General features: G+C 38.7%; 1 protein-coding gene across 1 annotated transcript in view; it reads left to right on the plus strand.

Moving 5' to 3' along the window:
* Window positions 1-24,290, plus strand: part of Pop1 (POP1 homolog, ribonuclease P/MRP subunit) — a 40,810-nt gene that overhangs the window by 1,418 nt on the left and 15,102 nt on the right. Inside the window, exons 2-11 of the mRNA XM_074068895.1 lie at window positions 6,357-6,500; window positions 8,164-8,331; window positions 9,634-9,809; window positions 11,771-12,019; window positions 15,384-15,471; window positions 15,898-16,085; window positions 17,596-17,849; window positions 17,968-18,061; window positions 20,599-20,710; window positions 21,297-21,416. Coding sequence (XP_073924996.1) covers window positions 6,357-6,500; window positions 8,164-8,331; window positions 9,634-9,809; window positions 11,771-12,019; window positions 15,384-15,471; window positions 15,898-16,085; window positions 17,596-17,849; window positions 17,968-18,061; window positions 20,599-20,710; window positions 21,297-21,416 — 1,593 coding nt within the window. The remainder of the gene's footprint in view (window positions 1-6,356; window positions 6,501-8,163; window positions 8,332-9,633; window positions 9,810-11,770; window positions 12,020-15,383; window positions 15,472-15,897; window positions 16,086-17,595; window positions 17,850-17,967; window positions 18,062-20,598; window positions 20,711-21,296; window positions 21,417-24,290) is intronic.

The raw sequence follows: 24,290 nt of genomic DNA on the forward strand, positions 1-24,290 counted from the left end.
CTAGTTCCTGGTGCCCTTCTCCTATTGGCCTCAGTTGCTTTTAAGGTATCTGCTTTAGTTTCTCTGCGTTGAGGGCAACAAATGCTAGCTAATTTTTTAGGTGTCTTACCTATCCTCATATCTCCCTTGTGTGCACTTGCTTTTATCTTGTGATCAAGTTCAATCCCCTTGTGTTTGCCCCTGATCTAATGTACACATATGAGGGAGAACATAAGATTTTTGGTCTTTTGGGCCAGGCTAACCTCACTCAGAATGATGTTCTCCAATTCCATCCATTTACCAGCGAATGATAACATTTCGTTCTTCTTCATGGCTACATAAAATTCCATTGTGTATAGATACCACATTTTCTTGATCCATTCATCAGTAGGGGGGCATCTTGGCTATTTCCATAACTTGGCTATTGTTAATAGTGCTGCAATAAACATGGGTGTGCAGGTGCCTCTGGAGTAACCTGTGTCACAGTCTTTTGGGTATATCCCCAAGAGTGGTATTGCTGGATCAAATGGTAGAGCAATGTTTAGCTTTTTAAGAAGTCTCCAGATTTTTTTCCAGAGTTGTTGTACTAGTTTACATTTCCACCAGCAGTGTAAGAGGGTTCCTTTTTCCCTGCATCCTCGCCAGCACTTGTTGTTCGTGGTGTTGCTAATGATGGCTATTCTAACGGGTGGTTAGAATATTTAGTGTGGTTTTAATTTGCATTTCCTTTATTGCTAGAGATGGCGAGCATTTTTTCATGTGTTTTTTGGCCATTTGAATTTCTTCTTTTGAGAAAGTTCTGTTAGTTCACTTGCCGATTTCTTTATTGGTTCATTAATTTTGGGAGAATTTAGTTTTTTAAGTTCCCTATATATTCTGGTTATCAGTCCTTTGATGTGTAGCTGGCAAAGATTTTCTCCCACTCTGTGGGTGCACTCTTCAGTTTAGAGACCATTTCTTTTGATGAGCAGAAGCTTTTTAGTTTTATGAAGTCCAATTTATCTGTGTGTCTCTTAGTTGAGGTGCTGCTGGGGTTCCATTGAGAAAGTTCTTACCTATACCTACTAACTCCAGAGTATTTGCTACTCTTTCTTGTGTCAGCTTTAGAGTTTGTGGTCTGATATTAAGATCCTTGATCCATGTTGAGTTAATATTGGTATAGGGTGATATACATGGATCTAGTTTCAGTTTTTTGCAGACTGCTAACCAGTTTTCCCAGCAGTTTTTGTTGAAGAGGCTGCTATTTCTCCATCGTATATTTTTAGCTCCTTTGTCAAAGACAAGTTGGTTATAGTTGTGTGGCTTCATATCTGGATCCTCTATTCTGTTCCACTGGTCTTCATGTCTGTTTTTGTGCCAGTACCATGCTGTTTTTATTGTTATTGCTTTGTAATATAGTTTGAAGTTGGGTATTGTGATACCTCCAGCATTGTTCTTTTGACTGAGTATTGCCTTGGCTATTCGTGGCCTCTTGTGTTTCCAAATAAATTTAATAGTAGATTTTTCAATCTCTTTAATGAATGTCATTGGAATTTTTATGGGAATTGCATTAAACATGTAGATTACTTTTGGTAGTATAGACATTTTTACTATGTTGATTCTACCAATCCATGAGCATGGGAGATCTCTCCACTTTCTATAGTCTTCCTCAATCTCTTTCTTCAGAAGTTTATAGTTTTTCTTGTAGATGTCGTTCACATCCTTTGTTAGGTTTACACCTAGATATTTGATTTTTTTGAGGCTGTTGTAAATGGAATTGTTTTCATATATTCTTTCTCAGTTTGTTCATTATTAGTGTATAGAAATGCTAATGATTTTTCTGTGTTGATTTTATATCCTGCTACCTTGCTATAGCTATTGATGGTGTCTAGGAGCTTTTGAGTAGAATTTTTTGGGTCTTTAAGGTATAGGATCATATCACCTGCAAATAGGGATATTTTGACCTTTCTTTACCTATTTGTATTCCTTTTATGAAATCCTGTTTTCTTACTGACTTTTCCTCCTGATAAGATTTTTTTTTTCAGTCTCTTACCCAGTTTTCATTTTTGCTGTACTGCAAAATTTAGTAGTTCTTTGTGGTTTTCTCCAATTGTTTTGTGTTTTAAGAACAGTAAATAGAGCCAGAGTACCTGGTTTGAATCCCAAGCTTAGTGACCTTGGATGATTGTAACTGCTTTGTGTTTCAGTCTATTGGTTTATAAAATGAGATGACACTAATGTCTCCCTCATAGAATTGAGAGAATTAAGTGAATAAGGCATGTATTAGTGCCTGGCACAGAATGTTCTCAACGTTAACTGCTTAAGACTACTTAATTCTTTAAGAAAAAGGGATCACATCTTTACAAACTACCTGAAACTGTTAGACACATAGTAGGTACCCAAAAGCTTGTTAAACTTAGTTAAGCTGAATAACTAGGAGGTGCTTTTTATTTATAAAATAATTCACTACATAGTTTTTTTAATAAAGAGCTCTCAGCATTATAACTCATTCAACTTGTATAAAATATTTCTTGTGAAATAAGATACCTTTATTTTTTAATATTTAATTTTTTTGGCAGTACTAGGGTTTGAACTCAGGTGCTTGCCAGGCAGGCACTGTACCACTTGAGTCTCGCTACCAGCTCTTTTTTGCTTTGTAGGTATTTTTCAGGTAAGTTCATGTTTTTGCCTCATACTGATCTTACTTATGCCCTCTACATAGTTAAGCTTATTGGTTGATAACTTTTTGCCTGTGCTAGCCTCCAACCTCAATCCTCCTGTTCTCTGCCTCCAAGTAGCTGGGGATTACAGGTATAAACCATAAACCATCATGTCTAGCCCAAGATACCTTTATTTTTTCTTTTTTTCTGAACTGGAGTTTGAACTCAGGGCCTACACCTTGAGTCACTCTAACAGCTCTTTTTTGTGATGGTTTTTTTCGAGATAGGGTCTTTCGAACTATTTTCTTGGGCTGACTTTGAACTGTAATCCTCCTCATCTCGCTTCCGGAGTAGCTAGGATTACAGGCGTGAGCTACCAGCGCTCAGCACTTTTATTCTTAAGAAAGATTTTTTTATCCAACGGCTTTTTAGAAATGGAAGAAAATGGAGACCATCTGGCTAGTTCTTGATTCTCGTGGTAGTCCACTATGCCAAGTAGTCTGTCTGGTCTGCCAGAAGATACTAAACCATATGAGAAAACATGACATGTTCTTTTTAAAAATAAAGCCTGGTGCTGGGTGCTGGTTGCTCACTCCTGTAATCCTGTCACAAGGATTGCTGTTCAAGGCCAACTCGGGCAAATAGTTTGAGAGCTCTCCAACTCCAAAATAACCACAGCAAAGTGGACTGGAGGTGTGGCTCAAGTGGTAGAGTGCCTGCTTTGCAAGCTTGAAGCCCTGAGGTCAAACTCCAATCCCACCAGAAAAAAAAAAGAAAGCCTGGCATATATTTAGCACTCTAAAGTTTTGACTGATTCTGAATACAAAGACAAAAAAAGAAATAAGTAAATAGGAAAACAAGCAATGATTATTAGGAATAGACGTAAAATTGACTTGAATATTATGTGTTAAGATCCTTCTAGAAACTTAAGTGAACTCACTTCATAAGGACACATTATTTATTCATCATTCCTATCTGCTGTTGGAACTGTTTGAGTACTGCTGCTAGTTCAGTTTGGTTTTTAATCTAGAACCAAGGCTCAGAGCCATGAAGTCCCAAGATTACTTTAATCTCCCAGCCTACTAATTCTAATCCTGATGAGAACCAGGGGTCTTGGGATAGTGCTTTTCCTTATTGGGTAAATTCTGATTTAAGTAGGTAGCAGTAGGTGAACTAATTGTTTTGTAAACTATTTTGGATTGGTCTTAACGCAGACTAATCTGAATTGTGTCTTTGACTAGCCAAGCAGTACTGTAGAACTCCATTTCTTACATTTTGTTCAATTTGAAAATTTTTGGGGGGTATAGATATAGCTGTCTTTCATTTAGTTGGAGATAGAGTGGAGTGAGACCGTGAAATGACATAAATCCCTGCTATTTTACTTATTATTTAAGAGTTATAAGAGCTATTATAAACTGAGCATTTAGTTCGTGCAAAGCCCTGTGCTAAATGAGTTATATGTATACATTTTGTAAAGCTAATGCCTTTTATATTTTTTAAGTTTATTTAATTATCATTCCTGTTTGCAGAGGAAAGGCTCAAAGAGGGAAAGTAATTGTTCAAGGATTAAAGAACTAAAAAGTGTAAAGGAAGGTATTTAAATCCAGGTCTTTCTGACTCCAAAGTGAAGGCTCTTAAATACTGTACCACACAGTCAACTCTTCATTTTTTGTAGGAGGTGTTGTGTTGGAAAAGGAGGTGCTTAAGTGGGCGCTAGTTAATTTAGTGGCTATTTACGGGAGTGGTGCAAATCCTGATGTGACATCTTGGAAATTTGTACAGTGTTTTGATTGACATAATGATTGGAATAACATTGCTGGCATTTGTTGAGCATGGGCTGGGGATGTTAGACATCCTGCCTGTGCGAAAAAGTCCCACAGTAGCCCAGTACTTAAATCTTTTTACATAAAGGGTTGGTGATGCAGCTGTAATATAATTCAAATTTTGTAAGCATGAAATAAATCAAAGGAAGTTTGTGCCATTTGGTGTGGGAGTACTTTGCTGAGGAGTGTTCACCAACTTGGAAAATAATGTCAACGATGGCATTGTTACCTTCTCTTTGAGGAACAAGTATATTACTCCTTTTTATGTATTTTGACCATACTGTGGTTTGAATTCAGGGTCTCACCCTTGCTAAGCAGGCACTGTAGCACTTGAGTCACTCCACCAGCCTGACACACAAGTATAAAACACAGGTATTGCTTTGTCTTTATAGCTGTTGCCTACATGGTAATTCTGTGTGTAGGTAAAAATACAGATTAATGCTTAAATAGTGAAATGCAGGCTTGTCTCCATGCAGGGCCTTTCAGACTTCCCTACAGTCAGCGGTGAAAGAGTTAATCACTGTTGTGTGGAGTGGGCGTTTCTAGGACCTTTCAACTTTATGGATTGTGCCAGTGCCTTTATTGATCCCTGTGTTGATGGGTTCAAAATCTCTATTTCATAATGTCATCTAGTATAGTTGGGGGTGAAAGAGTTACATACAGAAATACATATTTTATTAAAATTAAAATTACTTATTAGTTTTTTTTTTGTGGTACTTGGATTTGAACTCAGGGCCTCAGGCTTTCTAGGCAGTTACTGTACCGCTTTAGCCACTCCACCAGCCCTTATTTATTAGTTCTTTATGTTACATTTAGGGCATATATTGTAGGGTATGTACTGATAACAGCTATGTCTCTAGAGGGTAATATTATTTTTCAAAATATAAAAAAGTTTCAAACTGAATCAGTGAAAGGGGGGTGTTGAGTTTCAGAGCTGGAAATTACTAAGTCAATCAATCAGGCTCCTCAAGACTGTTAGCCTTTATCCTTTTTGCTTCAAATCAAAATCATTATATAGCCAAGCATGGTAGTACACACCTGAACTCCCAACAACAGGGTGCCTGAGGCAGGAGGATTGTGAGTTCAAGGCCCCCTTGGGCTACATAGCAAGACCTCATCTCAAAAAAACAAAATAAATAAATAAATAAAAGAAAGATAATCATTGTCTATTGCTATTGTAGATTAAAGCCATATCACAGTATACATGAAAACATCAATAACTCACGTTCAGTTTGGAATACAGTGTTCTATAGCATTGATTTTGGTGGCTCTTATTTCACCTAAGAATCAAGATAAAATGTTTTAACTAATTTAATTTTTTTGTCATGCATAGTGATCTTATCTCAGCTCGTTTTTTATTCTTCCACCACCCTGTGTGCCCTGTCAACATTTGTGTATGATTTGTTTGGCAGTGTAGATCAGAATGTACCCATGGGGACCCTTCCATCCATAAACTTGTTTCTTTCTGTTGAAACAGGTTATTGGTATTAATACTATTCATGACCTCCTTGAAATTTCCCTTTTTAGGAATCCCTGCTATAGATTAATATTATGGCAACATTTGGAATTATCAATCCATCTATAGTAAATGAAGATTTATTATAGTAAATTTTGAGTTACATAAATATTTATTTTATTTATTTATTTATGACACTGGGGTTTGAACTCAGGGCCTCACGCCTGCTAGGCAAGTGCTTTACCACTTCAGCCACTCCACCAGCCCTTTTTATATTGGGTATTTTTGAGATAGGGTCTCTCCAACTGTTTACTGGGGCTAGCTTCGAACCTTGCCTCTCCAGATCTCTGCCTCCCGAGTAGCTAGGATTACAGGTGTGAGCCACTGGCACCTGGCTCAGTTTCTTATTTTGAATGACTATTCCCTCCCCTTGTATTAAATTTGTTACTTCCTTTCCAGAAATGTCTAATGCAAAAGAAAGAAAACATGCTAAGAAAATGAGAAACCAGCCCACTAATGTGACTTTATCCTCTGGCTTTTTGGCTGAGAGAAGTGTGAAGTACCCTAATGGAGGGGGTAAACCTTTCCAAACTCAAAAACAAGGTAAGATGCACACTACGGTCTCTCCACTTCTACTTCGGTTGCTTTTGCCAGCTCCTTTGGATAATCAGCTTCTAAGTAATATATGAGCTGATGTAAAAACAGAAACCACAAACTCTCATTCTCAAAATTCATATTTACATTATATCACTAGTCCAAAGAGTCCAGCACAAATTCATATGTACAAACTTGCCTACCTGCTAACATTTATTTGTAACCCTCAAATCAGCACTTGGGGAGCTTTGGCGGTCATTCCTGGACATGCAGAGAGCAAGAAGAAAGTGTGGTACAAGAAGCATCACCTCTGCTTGGGGTTTGAGTCTTAAACCTCAGGTTGGCCCTGTCCAAGTTACTGAACACTTCTGAACTTCTCTTTTGTGAAATAAAGGAAATAGAATTTATCAGGATGAGTTGTTTTTGGAATTTAAAACTAATCTAGGTGAGATTGAGACTTCTCTCTCTTTAGATTGATAGATAGATAGATAGCTATTTCCTTTAGGAGCTGAGAGTCAGTATTTGCTAATTCATTGTTCACTGTGACTTTATTGAACCTAGTTACTACAGTATGACTGTATATTTCAGAAGTAGTGTATTTTATTTCTACCTTAACATTTATTAAGTTATATTTCTATGTATTCTAAGAGAAATATAGTACAGTTGTTATATCTCTATTTAATTTGTCTGCTGATTTTAAACCCTTAGGAGGTGATAGGAAGGTGACACTTGTTCATTCGGATAGCAATGGAAAATGCTGGTTGGGAAGACAGCAAAAGGAGGTGGCCTGCCTTAAAGAACAGTATTCTTTGGGTCTGATTACATAGATTTTAGATTTAAATTCATGAGATCTAGATTCAGATCCAGCAATTGAGGACTACCACGATAAGCCTTTGTCTTATTTAAACCTTCCAATGACATTCTGGTTTCTCTTCAAATCGTGTAAATCTTTTGCCTTTTAAACTTTCCAATGACAAATCTTGTAACATTTCAGATTATAGTGGTTTCATAATTCACAGTCCAGTGGAAATAAGCAGGAATGCTGTAAAATTCTCTGCTGACCTCGCCTTTGACATATCTGATAGTTTCTGTAGTTTAAATGCCCAGACATTTGCAAAGAGACTGCTTCTCATTCCTTTGTGCCTTCTAACTTGAGTATGCCAGACAATTAGGATGCAAAATCATGTGGATTATAGTATTTGAGGGAGTGTCATTCAGGTTGCCATAATAAGATACCATAAACTAGGCAACTTCTAAATAACAGAAATTTATTTCTCACACTTTTGGAGGCTAAGAAGTCAAGATCAAGCAGCAGATTCAGTGTTTGGTGAGGGGTGCTTTCCGGTTCACAGGCATCTTCTTGCTGAGTCCTCACATAGTGCATAGTGTAAATATGCAATAGAGTCAATTTCTGTGTATATGTCTTACATTCAGTGTTCTTTATATGCTGTACTTTCCTACTTTCCTGCCTTCTAACTTTGTGACCTTGGGCTCGTGCTTGGACAGGTAGGGAATGACGTTCCTACTTGATCTTTCCCTTTAAAAAAAGATAGTAATAGCGATTTTATAGGGTGATCATAGGATTAAAGGATTAATTAGTTCTCTACTCTAATCCTTGTCTCTGGTAAGAAGTGACAAATTTGTTTTTACTTTCTTTTTGAAAATGCCCTAGAGCCTCATTCTGGAACTTCAAGACAGCGGCAAACCAAGATGGCCTCCCATTCACTATCTGAGCCTGATGTGAATGAGCAGTCTTCTTCAAAAAACATGTTTAAAAAGAAGGGAGGCTGGAAAGCAGGTCCTGAGGGCACCTCTCAGGAGATTCCCAAGTATATAACGGGTGGGTATTTGTAAGGAGTTTGATTGTGTTATGAAGTTTGTATTTCTACTGTAGCCAGATATGCCAGTGAATTGCCCTCTGCACTGCCTGGGCTCTGCCTTCCTCACCTCTCTCCCGTGCACTTGGGCCCTTCTTACCTCCTGCCTGGACTGTCGGCCACAACTTCCTTAGGCTTAATGGCTCTCCCTTCAGATTATCTCCCTTTTCTTATCCATCTCATAGATCTTTGTGAACTGTTCCCCTGAATTCCTACCCTCCCCTGTAAATGAATTCACTTAAATTTCTTTAGCACTTGTTTTCAGAAAAAGAATGTTTGGTTTTTAGTTTCTTTCTTTCTTTCTTTTTTTTTGCAGTATTAGGGTTTGAACTCCAGGCTTTGTGCATGTTAGGCGCTCTAACATCTGAGCCAAACCCCAACCGCTTTTTGCTTTGATTATTTTTTACTTTGTTTTGGTAGGTCTGGGGTTTGAATTCAGGCCTTTGTGCTTGCAAGGCAGATGCTCTATCACTTGAGTCACACCTCTGGTTATTTTGGAGATGGGGAGGTCTCACAAACTATTTGGGGGGTGCTTCAAGCTGCCATCCTCCCCATCTCAGCCTCCCAAGTACCTAGGATTGCAGGCATGAGCCACTGGCACTCAACCAAACTTTGGTTATTTTTGAGATAGAGTTCTCCCATTTATGCCTGGGTTGGCCTGAACTGCAATCCTCATATTTATGCTTCCTGTGACAGGTGTTTCCTACTGTGCTCAACTTTTTATTGGTTGAGTTGTGGGTCTCACTAACTTCTTACCTGGACTGGCCTTGAACTGTGAGCTCCCTGATCTCTGGCTCCCAAGTAGCTAGAATTCTAGTGAGCCATACACCCAGCGAGAATCTGTTTTCAGTAAGAAAAACAAATAATAATGGTTACATGTTTAGAAAAAGCAGGAAATATTAAGGAAAAATCCCATAGAATCAAAACCATTATTGACATTTTTTTCTTTGTTTCCCTGTGTGATTATTGCACTTAAAAATTGTGATTATTTTGTATATCTAAATACTGCATGTAGATTCTTATTTTTAAAACCTCTTTACGAAGTTGTCATTAAAAAAATTTTTCCCCCCGATTAGTAAAGTAGACTTGAATCCTTACAGGAAACACGGAAGATGTAAAAGTGGTGATAAGTCAGAAGTAGCCAGTATCAGAATTTATCTGTGGGTGTTAGGGTGGCGGGTAAGCTCATGGTCTTCCCTCTGAACTCCACCAGAACAGCTGTGGATTCGACTTGCTTTTAGTGACACTGACATTTTCTTCTACAGCTTCCACTTTTGCTCAAGCACGAGCTGCTGAAATCAGTGCTATGTTGAAAGCTGTGACTCAGAAGGCTTCTAACTCACTGGTGTTCCAGACTCTGCCACGCCACATGCGGCGAAGAGCCATGAGCCACAGCGTCAAACGCCTCCCCAGACGGTTACAGGAGGCGGCCCAGAGAGAGGTAGGTGCTTCACCTGGTGTAAGTGTTTACGCTAGCAGTCCTCGAGGACATCGTGGTATTCTTTCTTTTTTTTTCCTTTTGCATGTTTTTGGTTTAATGATATCCAGCCTGCCTCACCCTTCCTAAGCCAAATTAGCAGGCAGTTGGATATTTTAGCTACCTTTAAGATACAGCATTTGGAACCCCTCTTTTTTAATGGTGTGAAATAGTTGATGTTCCTCTCCTAGAATTAAAAACATTCTGACATTCTTACCAGATAATTGGTTTGGGGGGTGTGGCCAGCTTGGGGCTGGAAGGTTAAAAAAAAAAAAAAAAAACATCATTAGGTATCATTTGACATTTTCCAAGTTGAAATCTTGAACGTGGTTATAATTTTTGTACAAGTCTAATTGTGTTTTGGCTTCACCAGAATTCTGGACTTTAATGTTCTAAGATTGTTTGAGCTAGCTATGTCTTAACTAATTGAGTCAAAATTTATTTAATAGCCTTCTCTGTACTATACTATATTTGTGGTGGTTAGAGTTCAGCAAACTGGTATCCTTATCCTTAAGGGGTTCATAAATTAGTAGAGTGTTTTTTTTTTTTTTTTTAATAGACGTTGGCAGTGAAAACTAGGTGGGTGTGGTGGCCCACACTTATAATCTTAGCTACTCAGGAGGTACATATTGGGAGGATTAATGTTTGAGACCAGCCCAGGCAAAAAAGTTTGTGAGACCCCATCTCAAACGATAAAAGCTGGGCACAGTGGTACATTGCCTGTCATTCCAGCTTCACAGGAAGCATACAAGGCAGCCCAGGCATAAACTCGAGACCCTATAAAAAATAACCAAAGCAAAGCCAGGTACCAATGGATCATGCATGTAATCCTAGCTACTTAGGAGGCTCAGATCTGGAGGACTGCGGTTTGAGGCCAGCTCAGACAAAATTAACAAGACCCTATGTCAGCCAATAGCTGGGCATGGTGTATGCCTGTTATCTCAAGCTCTGCAGGAGCCCAAGATTGGGAAGATCATGGTTCAAGGCCATTCTAGGCAAAAAGTGAGACCCCCATCTCAACAGAAAAAAGCTGGGCATGGTGACATGTACCTGTTATCCCAGTGACAGCAGTATGTGTAAAATAGGTGAATTGAAATCCAGGCTGGCCTGGGCAAAAAGTGAGACCCAGACTCTAAAATCACCACAGCAGAAAAAGGACTGGAGGAGAACCAAAGTTGTAAAGCACCTGCCTGGCAAGCTTGGAGCTGAGTTCAAACCCCAGTACCACCAAATAAATAAATAAATTAATTAAAAACAAACAAACAAACAAACAAAAAAATTAAAAAATTAAAACATTAAAAAAAAAAAAATCCCACCCGAAACAAAGCAAAAAGGGCTGTGGGTATGGTTCAGGTGGTAGCATGCTTTTAGTAAGAACAAGGCCCTGAGTTCAAACTTCAGTTCCCACTCCCCAGTCCCCATCCAAAAAAAAAGAGAAAGAGTAAAAACTAAATAGGGACATTGTACTTTCTATATTTAATCTAAGGGATGTTTCCCTTATAGAATTTAGCATTTGTAGCCTAACTGAATTGAAATGAATAGGCTTTCCTCAATTTGTGTTTTTGATCTTAAGTTTTTAGTGTTAGTTACAATCTTACAGGTTAAAATAACGAGAAGAAGCTAGCATTTGATTTATTCTATTTACTAATAGCCACATTAAACTTATGTTACTGTGGGGAACGTTTTGTAAGTATTTTAAGTTTGCCTAGTTAGTGAGTGTTAGAAACACGCTTCCTTCCTAGGACTGCTTATTCCTAAAATCTTTACCCTTTCCATTCATTGTCTCCATTCTCTGCTTACATAGGAGAAGCCACCAAGTTAACTTAAGCAAACTAATGGGGTCCTTTATTTGTTTGATTTCCTAGTGTTTAATTTGTTCTGAGATGTTTACAAACTAGGATCTGCCTCTCTTATTCAAACAACAGGCAGAGAAGGCTGTACATCAGAAAAAAGAACATTCCAAAAATAAATGCCACAAAGCTCGAAGATGTCACATAAACCGAATTTTAGAATTTAACCGTAGACAAAAGAAGAACATATGGTTAGAAACTCACATCTGGCATGCCAAGCGGTTTCACATGGTAAAGAAGTGGGGCTACTGCCTCGGAGAGAGGCCAACAGTGAAGAGCCACAGAGCCTGCTACCGAGCCATGACAAACCTTTGCCTCCTTCAGGTATGCTTTGCCAATAGGCTTTCTTTCTGGTTTTGTTTAGTCTCTTTTCATTGTCAACTTTAGAATAGTTCATGGTTTGCCCAGTCTTATCTCTGAGGTTATCCGTCTTAAAAATGATTGCTGGGGTGCTTTGCTAGGTGCTGGAGATGAAGCAGCCTGAAGTTAGTGGGGGAGATGGACATGAATCAAATTACATGAGTAAGGGAAAAATATGCAGTTCTGGTATGAAAGTTCAGTTCGAACATTTCTAGCAAAAACAGGAAGGCTTTTACTGGCAGTGATGTTTGGGCTGACTTTAAGAGATAAGGAGATGGAACTGAGGGGACAGAAGGAAACCAGGTAAGAGTGAAGAGCTTGAGCTAGAATCTTTGTGGCAGAGGTAGAGAGAGTGAGAGCAGGGCTATCATTGTTATCTGGGAATTGGCTCATGCATGGTCTTATCACATTAAGATTTGCTCAGTAGTCAGGGTGGCTCATGCCTGTAATCCTAGCCACTCAGGAGACAGAGATCTGGAGGATCACAGTTTGAAGCTAGCCCTAGGCAAATAGTTCTCAAGAACCTGTCTCGAAAAAACCCATCATAAAAAAGGGCTGGCAGAATGACTCAAGCTGTAAGAGCACTGCCTAGCAGGCATGAGGCCCTGAGTTCAAACCCCAGTTCTGCCAAAAAAAAAAAAATTCACTCAGTATAGATTAATCTTAATGGTCATTCACCACCAGCAGATATTTGAGATACCCTGTGGTAGGTGAGTATGACTCAGTGGCAAGCTCTCTTTGAAAGGATAGTTTGCCTCAGAGCATTAATCCTGTTTATCTATTGCTCTTCTCCCCAACTGCTAATTCATTGCCTTCTCACTTTTCTAGACATATTTAAAAATTTGCTTCTTGCAGAAGATCATACCTTTTAATGGTAAGATGGTGTTTGGCAAGTTTTGAAAGCCATAGATAGATATTGGTGTCCTCTGATACCTCTTGAGAGCATTATAAGTAGAATAATCAACACAAGAACCCTTTCTAGAGAATTTGTGATAAAATATATATAACGTGAAACTTACCATGGAACCATTTTTAAGCATTGAGTTCTTTGACATTAAGTACATTCACATTGTACAACTCTCACCATCATCCATCCCTAGAACCTTTTCATTTTCCTAAACTGAAATTCTGTGCCCATTAGACACTAAGATTCTCTCATCACCCTGGCTGTGGCAACCATTGCTCTACTTTCTGTCTTTTAATTTCATTCCTTTAGGTACCTCATATGACTGGAATTATTTACTATTTTCCTTAGTGTATTTTTTTTATTTCACTTAGTGTAATATTTTGAGGTTCATGTGTGTTACAGCCCATGTTGGAATTTCCTCTTTTAAAGGCTGAATTGTATTCTATTGTATGCGTATAGCATGTCTTATTTGTCAGTCATCTGTCAGTGGACCTTTGGTTGCTTCCACCTTTTGACTGTTATGAATAATGATGCCATGAACATGGGTATATAAATATTCAAGTCCCCGCTTTCAGCTGTTTTGGATGTATAATCCAAAGTGGAATTGTTAGATCTTATGTTCATTCTGTGTTTGTTTGTTTTGAGACAGAATTTCCCAGGCTGGCCTAGAACTCACTTATGTAGCCCCCAGGCTGGCCTTCCTGCCTTAGCCTCCTGAGTGCTGGGAATAATGGTGTACACCACCACACTTGGCCTGAGTTTAATTTTTTGAGGTATTACCATACCATTTTCCATACCAGCTGTATCATTGTACATTCCTATTGGCAATGCACAAAGGTGACAGTTTCTCTACCTCCTCATCAGCACTTATTTTCTGCTTTTTGTTTGCTTGATGATAGCCATTCTAATGGTATGAAGTGAATATATGAACCTTTTAAGTGCCTTTGATTTGAGGATTCAGCATCAGAAGACATGATTATAGTCAAGTTCCTCATTTACATTGAGGAAGCCAAGTTTTAGAGAGATGAAGTGACTTGCCCAATGCCATATAGCTTGTTGGTGGCTTATAGCACTGGCACCTGATTCTCTTGGCTTTATCCACTGTACTCTGCCATCTCTGAAGTTGTCAGTCAGTTATTTCAGAATGAAGTACTTCTCATTTGGGGCGGAATTTTGCTGAAGTTATTAAATATTCCCTTAACATTTGATCACCCTAAGTAATACCTAATAATAACAAATACTTTTGGTGCTTAAAATGTGCCCAGCCCTGTGTTTAGTGTATAATATATGCTTGCTCATTTAATCCCTACAATAGCATGAAGTAGGTAGCTACCATTATTTCCGTTATACTGTTGAGGAAACTGAGGTACAGAGAGGTTAGTTAGTTACAATCAATGAGTGGTGAGGTTGCACTTTGAGTCCTGGTCGTTTGTCTCCAGACCATTGCTCTGTGCTGTCATCCAGTTGTACAAATCTGGTGAGGTTCATCTGGCCAGTGTTAACTGTGAGTGAGTCTATGAATCTAGGAAGATTTCTGTATGTAATGGCAGTGATAGACCTGAATTTGTCAGAACCATAGCTATAGCTTATCTTTTGTTGCACTTGCTGAGTGTACTGAAATCACTTAAAGGTGCTGTAGCAGAGGGGCTCATTTGGGGGTCACTTAGCTTGACTTGCGTGCTGGCTCCACCTGACTGTGACTTTTTATAAGTAACTACCTTTGTGCCTTAGCGTCCCCTCATCTGTGAGGGGCTGGGAAGACTTGTCTACAGTGGCTGTTAACTATTGCTGTGTTCGTTAGTACTGGCTTCGCTGACTCAGTCCCATCCCCGCTTGTTTACATTGGCACATTCTTATTCCCATTGCTTTCATTTTTCCTTCCACATTGCTTAGTCAGAGTTGCATATCATGATCGAGACTGAGCATGGGAGGACTGTGGAATAAATTAATCTCAACTAGGGCCTCTCGGCTCAGGTTCCATGATCTTGATTTCCTGTATTAGTTAAGCAAAGTGAGCAACCTTCGCATAGGTTTGTAGAATTTATTACTGTCTTGCTTCCTTTACTTTGGTTTTTTATGTAGATTTTGGGGATGAATAATCCTTTACTTAAAAGCAGCAGTTTTGCAGTTTTTACTTTGAACTTGCCGGTGAATATGGATAAAATGCAGCTTTGCTCGTTGAAAAGCAGGACACTGTAATATTTTAAGTGGAGACTCATTTTTATTTTGATTCAGATTGATTTAGGAATATTTGCTAATGCAATGGGAATGACCAGGATTCAGATTTTCACTTGTTGAAAAGCTAGCTTTGGTAATTTGTTCTGTGTCTCAGACCTCTACAGATTTTCTGGTGTGGCTTTTCCTAGCAGTTTTGCCTCATGCACATTCTGAAGGATTTAATTGTATTTATCCCTCACTCAGGATTTATCCTACTACTGTTGTTTGGAGTTGAAGGGCAAAGAGGAAGAAATACTAAAGGCACTTTCTCAGATGTGTAGCCCGGACACAGGTAACCTTGTTTCAAAGCTGGGTCCTATTTTAGTCTTTGCATATTTATTTATTTCGTAAATAAGTATCTGCTGTAAGCATTTTGAATTTAGACATATGTAATAATGTGTGAGACAATTCTTGTTCCCAAGGAGTATGCCAATTTAAGGTAAGTTGGGGTAACATTTAAATCTTTTATAACACTGTCCAGTGTAAAGTAAGAGAATCTTTATTCTGGTGGAGTGAACTTAGGCAGGAAACAACTCAAAACTCCCACTGAATCATTCATTTAATATGTATTTTGAGCAGTGATTGTGTACTAGGCTTTCATTTAAGTCATGATCAAAAAAACTTCATCCCTGATGGGAACAGTTTCCTGTGGCTATCGAGAAATAGTATGACATTGTCAACACTTGAAATCATGGTGTTTTGCTTGTGTTTATATCAGGTCTGACATTTGCTGCAGTTCACTGCTTGTCTGGAAAGCGGCAAGGGAGCCTCATGCTTTACCGGGCAAATAAGTATCCCAGAGAAATGCTTGGGCCTGTTACGTTTATTTGGAAGTCTGAGAGGACCCCCGGTGATCCTTGTGAGAGCAGGCAGTTGTGGATCTGGCTTCACCCAGCTCTTAAACGGGTATCATCCTTTAGATTATTTCCTTGTTTCTCTGTTACCATTCTTAATTACCATTTGAAGTCAATAACATAAACAGTGTTTGTCTAATATTTTGGTATTAGAATCTAAGGGGAAAGTTGTGCGTATTGAAATGAAGCAAGTTTTGTTTTTTTGCAGTGCTGGCGTTTAAACTTAGGGCTTTGAGCTTGCTAAGCACTTGAGCCACACTCACCCCAGCCCTATAGAGGTTTTGTTTGTTTGTTTTGCTTTTTTGGTAATGGCGATACTAGGGTTTGAATCCAGGGCTTCACACTTGCTAGGCATTTGCTATACTGTTTGAGTCATGCCTGCAGCCCGAAGCAAACTTTTTAAAATTTTATTTAAAAATACTTAATTAGCAAATTGTCAGTATGTTTAAGGTATACACTGTGATGATTTGATATATGTACACATTATGCAGTGGTTACCACAATCAAATTAGCTAACGCATCCATCACCATACGTGTTACACATTACTAGATCTCCAGAACTCTCCCATCTTACAGGAGGAGGCAAATCTTGACCTCTCACTTTTAAGTCATAAGCAGCAGAAAACTAAAGGGAATTTGAGATGTTTGGACTGATGATTCCATCATACTTGAACTAATTCACTGATGTAAAACTGCTTGTGAGAGCCCAGTTCATAATGAGTAGGTGTTTTGAGTCACTCTAATGTCTTTTAATTCTGCATTTAGCTTAGCTTCCCCCTTCACCCTTTTTTTTTTAAAACATTCTCAATATTTTCATATTGCAGACCACAAATAGTTCTTTTTTTGTTCAAAGTGTTCTACAATACTCAGAACAAAAAAAAAAACTTTTTTTTTTTTTTTTTTTTTTTGGCAATACTGGAGTTTGAACTCAGGGCCTTTCGTTTGCTAGGCAAGCACTCTATTACTTGAGCCTTGCCTCCAGTCCTTACTGCTTTAGGGTCTGGTACTTTTTGCCCAGGACTGGCCCTCAAACTGTGAACTTCTTTTCGGCTTCTGCATAGCTGGGATTATAGGTATGAGCCACAGTGCCCTGATAGAAAAGCTTTTGGGGATGATAAAATTAGCTTCATTTGTGAATATTTATTTATGACAGTACTGGGGTTTGAACTCAGGCCCCCATCCTTGCTACCCAGGCAGTCTGCCACTTGAGCCACTTCTCCAACCCCTTTTTGCTTCAGTTATTTTTTAGGTAGGGTCTTGTGCTTTTGCCTGGGGCTGTCCTCAGGTGTACTCCTACCCACGGCCTCCCATGTAACTGGGATGACTGTCATGTGCCACCACGCCCACCTTATTGATTGAGATGGGGTCTTGGTAACTTTTTCCCCTGGGTTGGCCTTCTGCCTCAGTGCTCCTGATCTCTGCCTCTCAAATAGTTGGGATTATAGACATGAGCCACTATACCTGGTTTGTGAATTTTTAAAGGACTGAAAAAGCAACAATGAAATTTCAATACTGCATTTAAATTTCAAAAGTTAAATGTAAATGTTTAAATATATCCTTAGGATATCTTAGAGGAAATAAAAACAGTATGCCTGTGTCTGGAACCCAAATCAAATGCCTGCATACCTAACCCACTTCTGACACCATCTCAAGAAATAAAACAAACTGAACTGGCTGATGAGAAAATTGGCAAGAAAAGAAAAAGGAAAGATGATGGGGAAAATGCTAGACCAATTAAAAAGGTTATCGGTGATGGAACTAGAGATCCATGTCAACCATATTCTTGGCTCTCTGTAACCACGGGCATCATAATCAGGTATGAGCTGCATTTGCTGAGCCTGCTGAACACTGTCAGTGAGGACTCAGCCCATTTCTGCCAACAGCAGATGCTGTATGTGGTGGAAGCTTCCATTTTATGGTGTTTTCTCTTCCAGTGACTTGACGATGGAGATGAACAGATTCCGGCTGATTGGTCCCCTTTCGCACTCCATCTTAACTGAGGCTCTGAAAGCTGCTTCTGTCCACATTGTAAGAGTAAAGGCAGCTGGCATGTTTTATCCTAGGCATATTTTCCTTGGCAAATTTGTGAAACCTGATATATAATTTTATAACGTTTTGGGCTATGGCTTTAAAATGTTTATTTCCCTACTTATAATAAAAGGTTTTTTTATTTTTTATCTTTCACTTCTAGAAGACCTAATCTATTAGGATGTGATAACTAAACTATTATTTACACTGTCTGTTCTAGAAGTTGTGAGTCTTATGAAAGGGTCTGCTGCATAGGTGTCAATAGTTATCCTCAAACCCCCTGAAATTGTATTCCAGGTTTCATGTGTTTAACTTACGTGATTTATATTTTCTGGGACTAGTTCCTGTGATTCCCCAAAAGGTTAAGTGCAGCATGCCTAGCTCAGCATTTCTGACAGAACTCTGCAAGGATGACATTCCTTTGGGCTTTCTGATATGGGAGCCATGTATGAGGTTTTTGAGCACTTGACATGTGAACTAAATTAGATTTGAGTGGCTTTTTGTGACTTGTGGCTGCTGTGTTGCACACTGCAGGTATAGAGCATGCAGACTAGATCAGGAATGCACTCTTCTGGGTTTAGATCCCATCCATTTTCCTGTCCAAATGTGGTTAACTTTCAGTGCCTGTGCCTCACAGATTTGACATGGTCAGATACGATAATACAGCTGAATGAATCTTGAGCCTTTAGAAGTACAGAAGCAGCTTTCCTCCATCATCCTTGCCTCCATGCTAGTCTCTACCGTTGTTGTCTCTTGCCTAAAGTTCTGGAGCAGAGTGGCTTTGTAACTTAGAGATATGATCTTTTAAATTTATTCACTTTTTTTTTTTTTTTTTTTTTTTGTGATGTTGGGGATGGAACTTTGGGCCTTGTTCATGCTAGGCATGTTCTTTACCAGTGAGCTACATATGCCCCAGTCCCAACTTACTGCTTCTTGTTGCTCCCTGACTAAATGTTTCTAATAGCTTCTCATCATATTTAAGATAAAAGCCAAAGCCTTCCATGTGGCCTGTGTCATCTCAGGCCTTCTTGCCTCTGTGGCTTCATGTTTCATCTCTCTTCACCTCTGCACCTCAGCCATGCTGGCCTTTCAGGTTCTAGAATATATCACTTCTTGGCTTCTTTTGAACCTTTGCACCTTTCTTCCTCCCTCTTCATAGCTCTGTATGTGGTTGAACCTCCTTACTGTTCAAGTTTCAGTCTGTCACATTCACTGTATCGTTTCCCTGTATCTACACTGCTTTTCTTACCCCTCAAGTTAAATTACTTTCCCTCTGTTGTTTTCATAAGCATCTCGCACATTTCCTCAGGTGATGTACAGATTTTCTTGTGTGGTTATGTGATATCCGTGTCTCTTGTTAGATGTGAGTTTCATGCTGGCAAGGGCAGGACTGATCCTGCTCTTTACTCTGTCCCTAGCGCTTAGCATAGTGATGGTATGGAGAAGGTGGTAGGTGGTGGCTGATAAGTTGTGGAACGAGCATTTGAATCGAGAAAGTTTGGTTCTAGATCCTGCACTCCAAGCCACTCAGCTTTTTCTTTGCATTCTGTGACATGGTGTGGCACCTGTCTTACAGGTTGCTTCTTTAGGATCTGTAAGAACACATCCTGCTTCAGTATGAGTCATGGCTGTCAGTTCTCTTGGTGTGTGCCCAATACTTGAAATACTATTTGAAACCTTGATCAATCCCTAGTTCTGCCCAGAAAAGATAGAAGTGAGGTGCTCCTGCATTTTATCTTACATTACTAAGGATACTGTGGTAGCAATATATTCTTTACCTAGAGATTTCTTCAAAAGGTTCTGGTTTGATTGTCCTTTGGCGAGGAACATTTTATTGCTCAAATTGGAAGTAATGAAGGTGGTGATAGTGGGAGGACCAAGGCCTCCCTTGTTGGAATTGTGCATGATAGACTGGGAGTATGAAGTGACTTCATTAGGCCGTCTCTCTGAAAATCATGGATATATTTCCTAGTACGTGAAGCCTTGAGAAAGAGATAATGTCCAGGTCTGTAATTAGAAGAGTGCTGAGTGTGGTAGTAATTACTATTTTAAATATAGTGTGCTTGCTACTCTACATAAAACAGTCATCCCCTGACACAGAAACAAAAGGGGTTGGACAGATCTTAAAACCATAACACATTTATTTATTTATTGATTGATGGTACTGTGGTTTGAACTCAGGGCCTCACACTTGGTAGGTAAGCACTGTACTACTTGAACCGCACCCTCAGCCCTTTTTTCTTCAGTTTGTTTCTTTAAATAGGGTCTTGGCATTTTTTGCCTGAGATCAGCCTGGACCAGGAGCCTCCTACCTAAAGCTTCCTGCATAGCTAGATTGCCAGGCACACATTACCATGCCTGCCTTATTGATCGAGGGTCTCACTAACTTTTTGTCCTGGTTGGCCTCGAATTTTGATCTTCCTGATCTTCACTTCCTGAGTAGCTGGTATGACAGCATGAGCCACCAAATCTTGCCCTATAAAACAGTTACTAAGTATGATTCATTATTTTTCTGCTAAGAAGGAGTTGTTTTTCAGGGGGAAGAGGACACAGAAAAGATACCTCATCGGTGGTGGATAGACACCTGTAAGAACCCTGATAGTGTTTCCCTTCATCGAAGACAAGAAACTGTGCTGGACTTGTTGGGAGGTATAAAGAGGGAATACTGGGTTATAGTGGGAGGACAGGAAGAGTGGGAAGTACTGTAAGAGAGATTCCCAGTTGGATCTTTGATAAGTAGTCTTTGCTTTTAATCCTGCTACTCAGTTTGTTGTGATGTAGCAAGAGAAGCAAGTAAGATTGGTGCCTGAAGTTAGTGAATAAATCACTACATACCTATTTGTTTATGAAACAGTGAAGGAATGTGATGTTAGTATTCTAAAAAACTGGCATTCTTATATTACAGATCAATGCATATGTCAGGTACTGACCCAGATATCTATATTTAACTACCCATATTGCATTTTGTAAAAGATGTTGTAGTTGTCACTGATAGAAGCGTATGTATTCATTTTGTAAAATAACCTTTTTTGTCAGTCTAATATTTTTTGCAAGAAAATTCACTTTGTGAGTACTTTTAAAGTATTAATGAGAAGGAAAGGAATGCATATTTTAAAATAATTAGTCCAAGCAAAGCTTTAATTGGAAAACCTGAAAGATTTGAAAATACAAGTAAGTATATATATATATTTTTTGTTGTTCTCTATTTATTTGTTTTGTTTTTATTTTGTTAAAGGGATAACATCACCAGCAGAAATTCCTGCAGGTACTATTCTGGGATTGACAGTAGGGGATCCTCGAATAAATTTGCCTCAAAAGCGGTCCAAAGCTTTATCCAACCCAGAAAAATGCCGAGGTAAAGCGCTTGCAACACCCTGGCTTTCCTTGTTATGTTGAACATTCTAGATCTGTGAGAAATTGTGTTTCTGCCACTTGTACCACTTCTACAGGGGGGCCTTTACCTACCTTCCTTAATAGGGAATTATGGTCAAAGGACATGGTGGGGTGTATGTGTGTAAGCATCTTTTAGCTATAAACCATGTGGCTGGATCCTTAAGTTTATTTTTTATTTTTATTTTTCTGAGTTCTCTTATTTTTCAGTATGTAGTAAAGCCTATCTCTCTACATCCTGTATTCTCTGAAAATGCCCGTGTTTCAGAATTTTAACTGTGAGGGAGGGATGTGCACCCGCAGCTGGTCTTGTGCTCAATGGAAGCCTCTGTCTAACCATACAGATGATCCAGGTTCGAATCCTGGCAAGGCCATCCCAGGTGCTGAAGTATTGAATGTCTTGGTTGTGACTGAATAGAGGGGCCTGAGATAGCTGTTTGGCTTGTGGAGATTGGTGGGGTAATGAGTGGGGCTGGCCAAAAGTTTTGTGTGATCTGGGAATTATGATAATATCTCATTGTGTTTACTTTCATTTAAACACTATTAGTTGGAAGAATTAAATTAGCTTGGGAATTTGGGGAGAAAAAATATAGGAATATGTCATAACTTCAGAATTTTTATTTTTTATGGGTTTTTTCTAACAACTTTAGGATTTTTAAAAACTATGTATAGTTAGATAGCTTATTATGCAGATAATCATTTACTCTGTTAGCAGTTCACATAAAAAGTGGGTAGGATGAGAAGAGTTTGAAGATGCGTAGGTAAGTTAGTTAATTTTGGAGCCTAAAACTTAATCAGTGAATTGTTGCCTCTTTCTTTGCTTTTTTTTTTTTTTTAATGTCAGTATGGTCTAGTGTAGCCACGAAAGTTGCAGTGTGTACTATGCCATTAAATGCTGGCTGTCGTATAATCTCCTAAAAACCATAGTTAAACTTCATTTCTGCTGCTACCTCACATCCTTTTTTTGGAATGAGGCAATTCTATATTAAATCCTTTTTAAGGCTTTTATCTTGATATGAATTAGTTCAAGGAAAATTCAAGTCTGCCTTGAAAAGCATGATTTAATTTCCACGGTAAGCACTTACCATCTTGTTAGTCATTGTTGTGGTATTTCATTAAAACCTTTTGTAAGTAATGTGCTTTCTTTGAAGATGTATTTTGTTTGGTAGGTGAACTACATAAAGAAGTATACTTCTTAAGGACTTATTATTACATCAGTATTATTAACAAATTAACATCTCATCTAGGAAGCTAAATCAAAACTCAGGGTAGAAGTGTACTTTGGTCTGGGACAGTTAGAAGATTGATCTTTACAGGAATCTCAATCAGAATGATCTAAAATTTTATTCTCTGACATAGTTCCATTGTGTCTATATCTAAGTCATTCTCTGTTTTGACTTAAAACAAAAAATTAGTTCTGGTTCTACTTAAACCATAAAGGAGAGCTTTTGGATAACAAACCATTTTCCGGTGTATACTCAGAATCAGAGAGATTTTAAAAGAGAAGGTACCTGAAGAACCTGAAGTAAAGATGTATGTTCTCAGATGCTTTGAAAAAGCTTATTTAATTATTTGGTTCTTAAGTTTGAATTAAATATTAATATCATGTTTTTGCATATCTTTTCAACTTCATTAGCATAGCATTTTACTATGTAAGTAACTGATTTTCTAGGTGAGATTTAAAAATACAGATCTGGGGTGGGGGATATAATTTGATGATAGAATGCTTGCCTAGCATACACGGGGCTGAGCACTGTAAAACAACAGCAACCCCCCAAAAAATTGAATATGTGTTGTCCTATCTCTTACTTTATGCGCTGTCCTTAGCATTTTTGGATATATTTTGATAGATCAGTTCAACTAGTCCTTGTCTTCCGGAGAAGAGTTTGCTTTAATACTGGAACATGGGAGCTAGTGGGTTAACTCAGTGGTATGGCACATGCTTGGCATGTGTGAGACCTGATTTCAATCCCCCGCATCAGGGGAAAAAAAAAAAAGAAAGAAAGTATGCAACATACACATAACTATAGACAGCATAGGTATTTTAATCTTTATCTTTAAATATTCCCTGGCTATGTGACTTTGCCATATTACCCAAAGCATGGAAGAGTCCAGTTGCCTTCAGAATAGTAGGTGAGAGAGCATCCCTTTCCTTTTTACAGCTCTTGCATATACCTTTATAGCACACATCTGCAGGGGGCTTCCAGGAATGTCCAGTTAATGCTCATTTTGTTGCAACTTCTCTGTTTCTGTTCTTGGGAAGAAAAGTCTTACAACTTTAGTTGGGTACCTTAAACTGGTCTGCGTATTTATAAAATAGAGTGAATTGGAAGGCTGCAGCTTCCTTCCCTGTCAACCTGTGGCAACCCCTGATCTTCTTACGGTCCTTGTAATTTTGCCTCTTCTATAATGTCATATAGTTGGAGCTGTATGGTACGTAGCTTCTTCAGATTGGCTGTCTTCTTTGTCTTTTCAGGACTTGGTAGCTCATTTCTTTTTAGTGTTGAATAGTCATCGTTTGGCATATTTGAAAATGAAGTAGTGCATCCTGTGCCTTCAGACCCCACGTGTTAGCCTTCTCTTTTGTCTGCAGCTCAGACTGCATAATATACCAATTCTGACATTCAACTCCATGGCAAGGGCTCCACAGGAAAATATTCTGAGTAGACCGGGGCTGTTGGGAATGGAGCTTGTCTTTCCTAGACAGGTGATTTGAACCTTTGCAGCACACAGCATTGAAGCACTTGCTGCTTAGAAGTAACTTCTCAGATCTGTTCACCAATTTAATTTTCTCTACCTTTGTTCTCCCCTGAAATCTGTCACATTGTGGCCTGGTCAC

Source organism: Castor canadensis, chromosome 3, assembly GCF_047511655.1.
Source record: "Castor canadensis chromosome 3, mCasCan1.hap1v2, whole genome shotgun sequence".
In the NCBI taxonomy this organism is placed as follows: domain Eukaryota; kingdom Metazoa; phylum Chordata; class Mammalia; order Rodentia; family Castoridae; genus Castor; species Castor canadensis.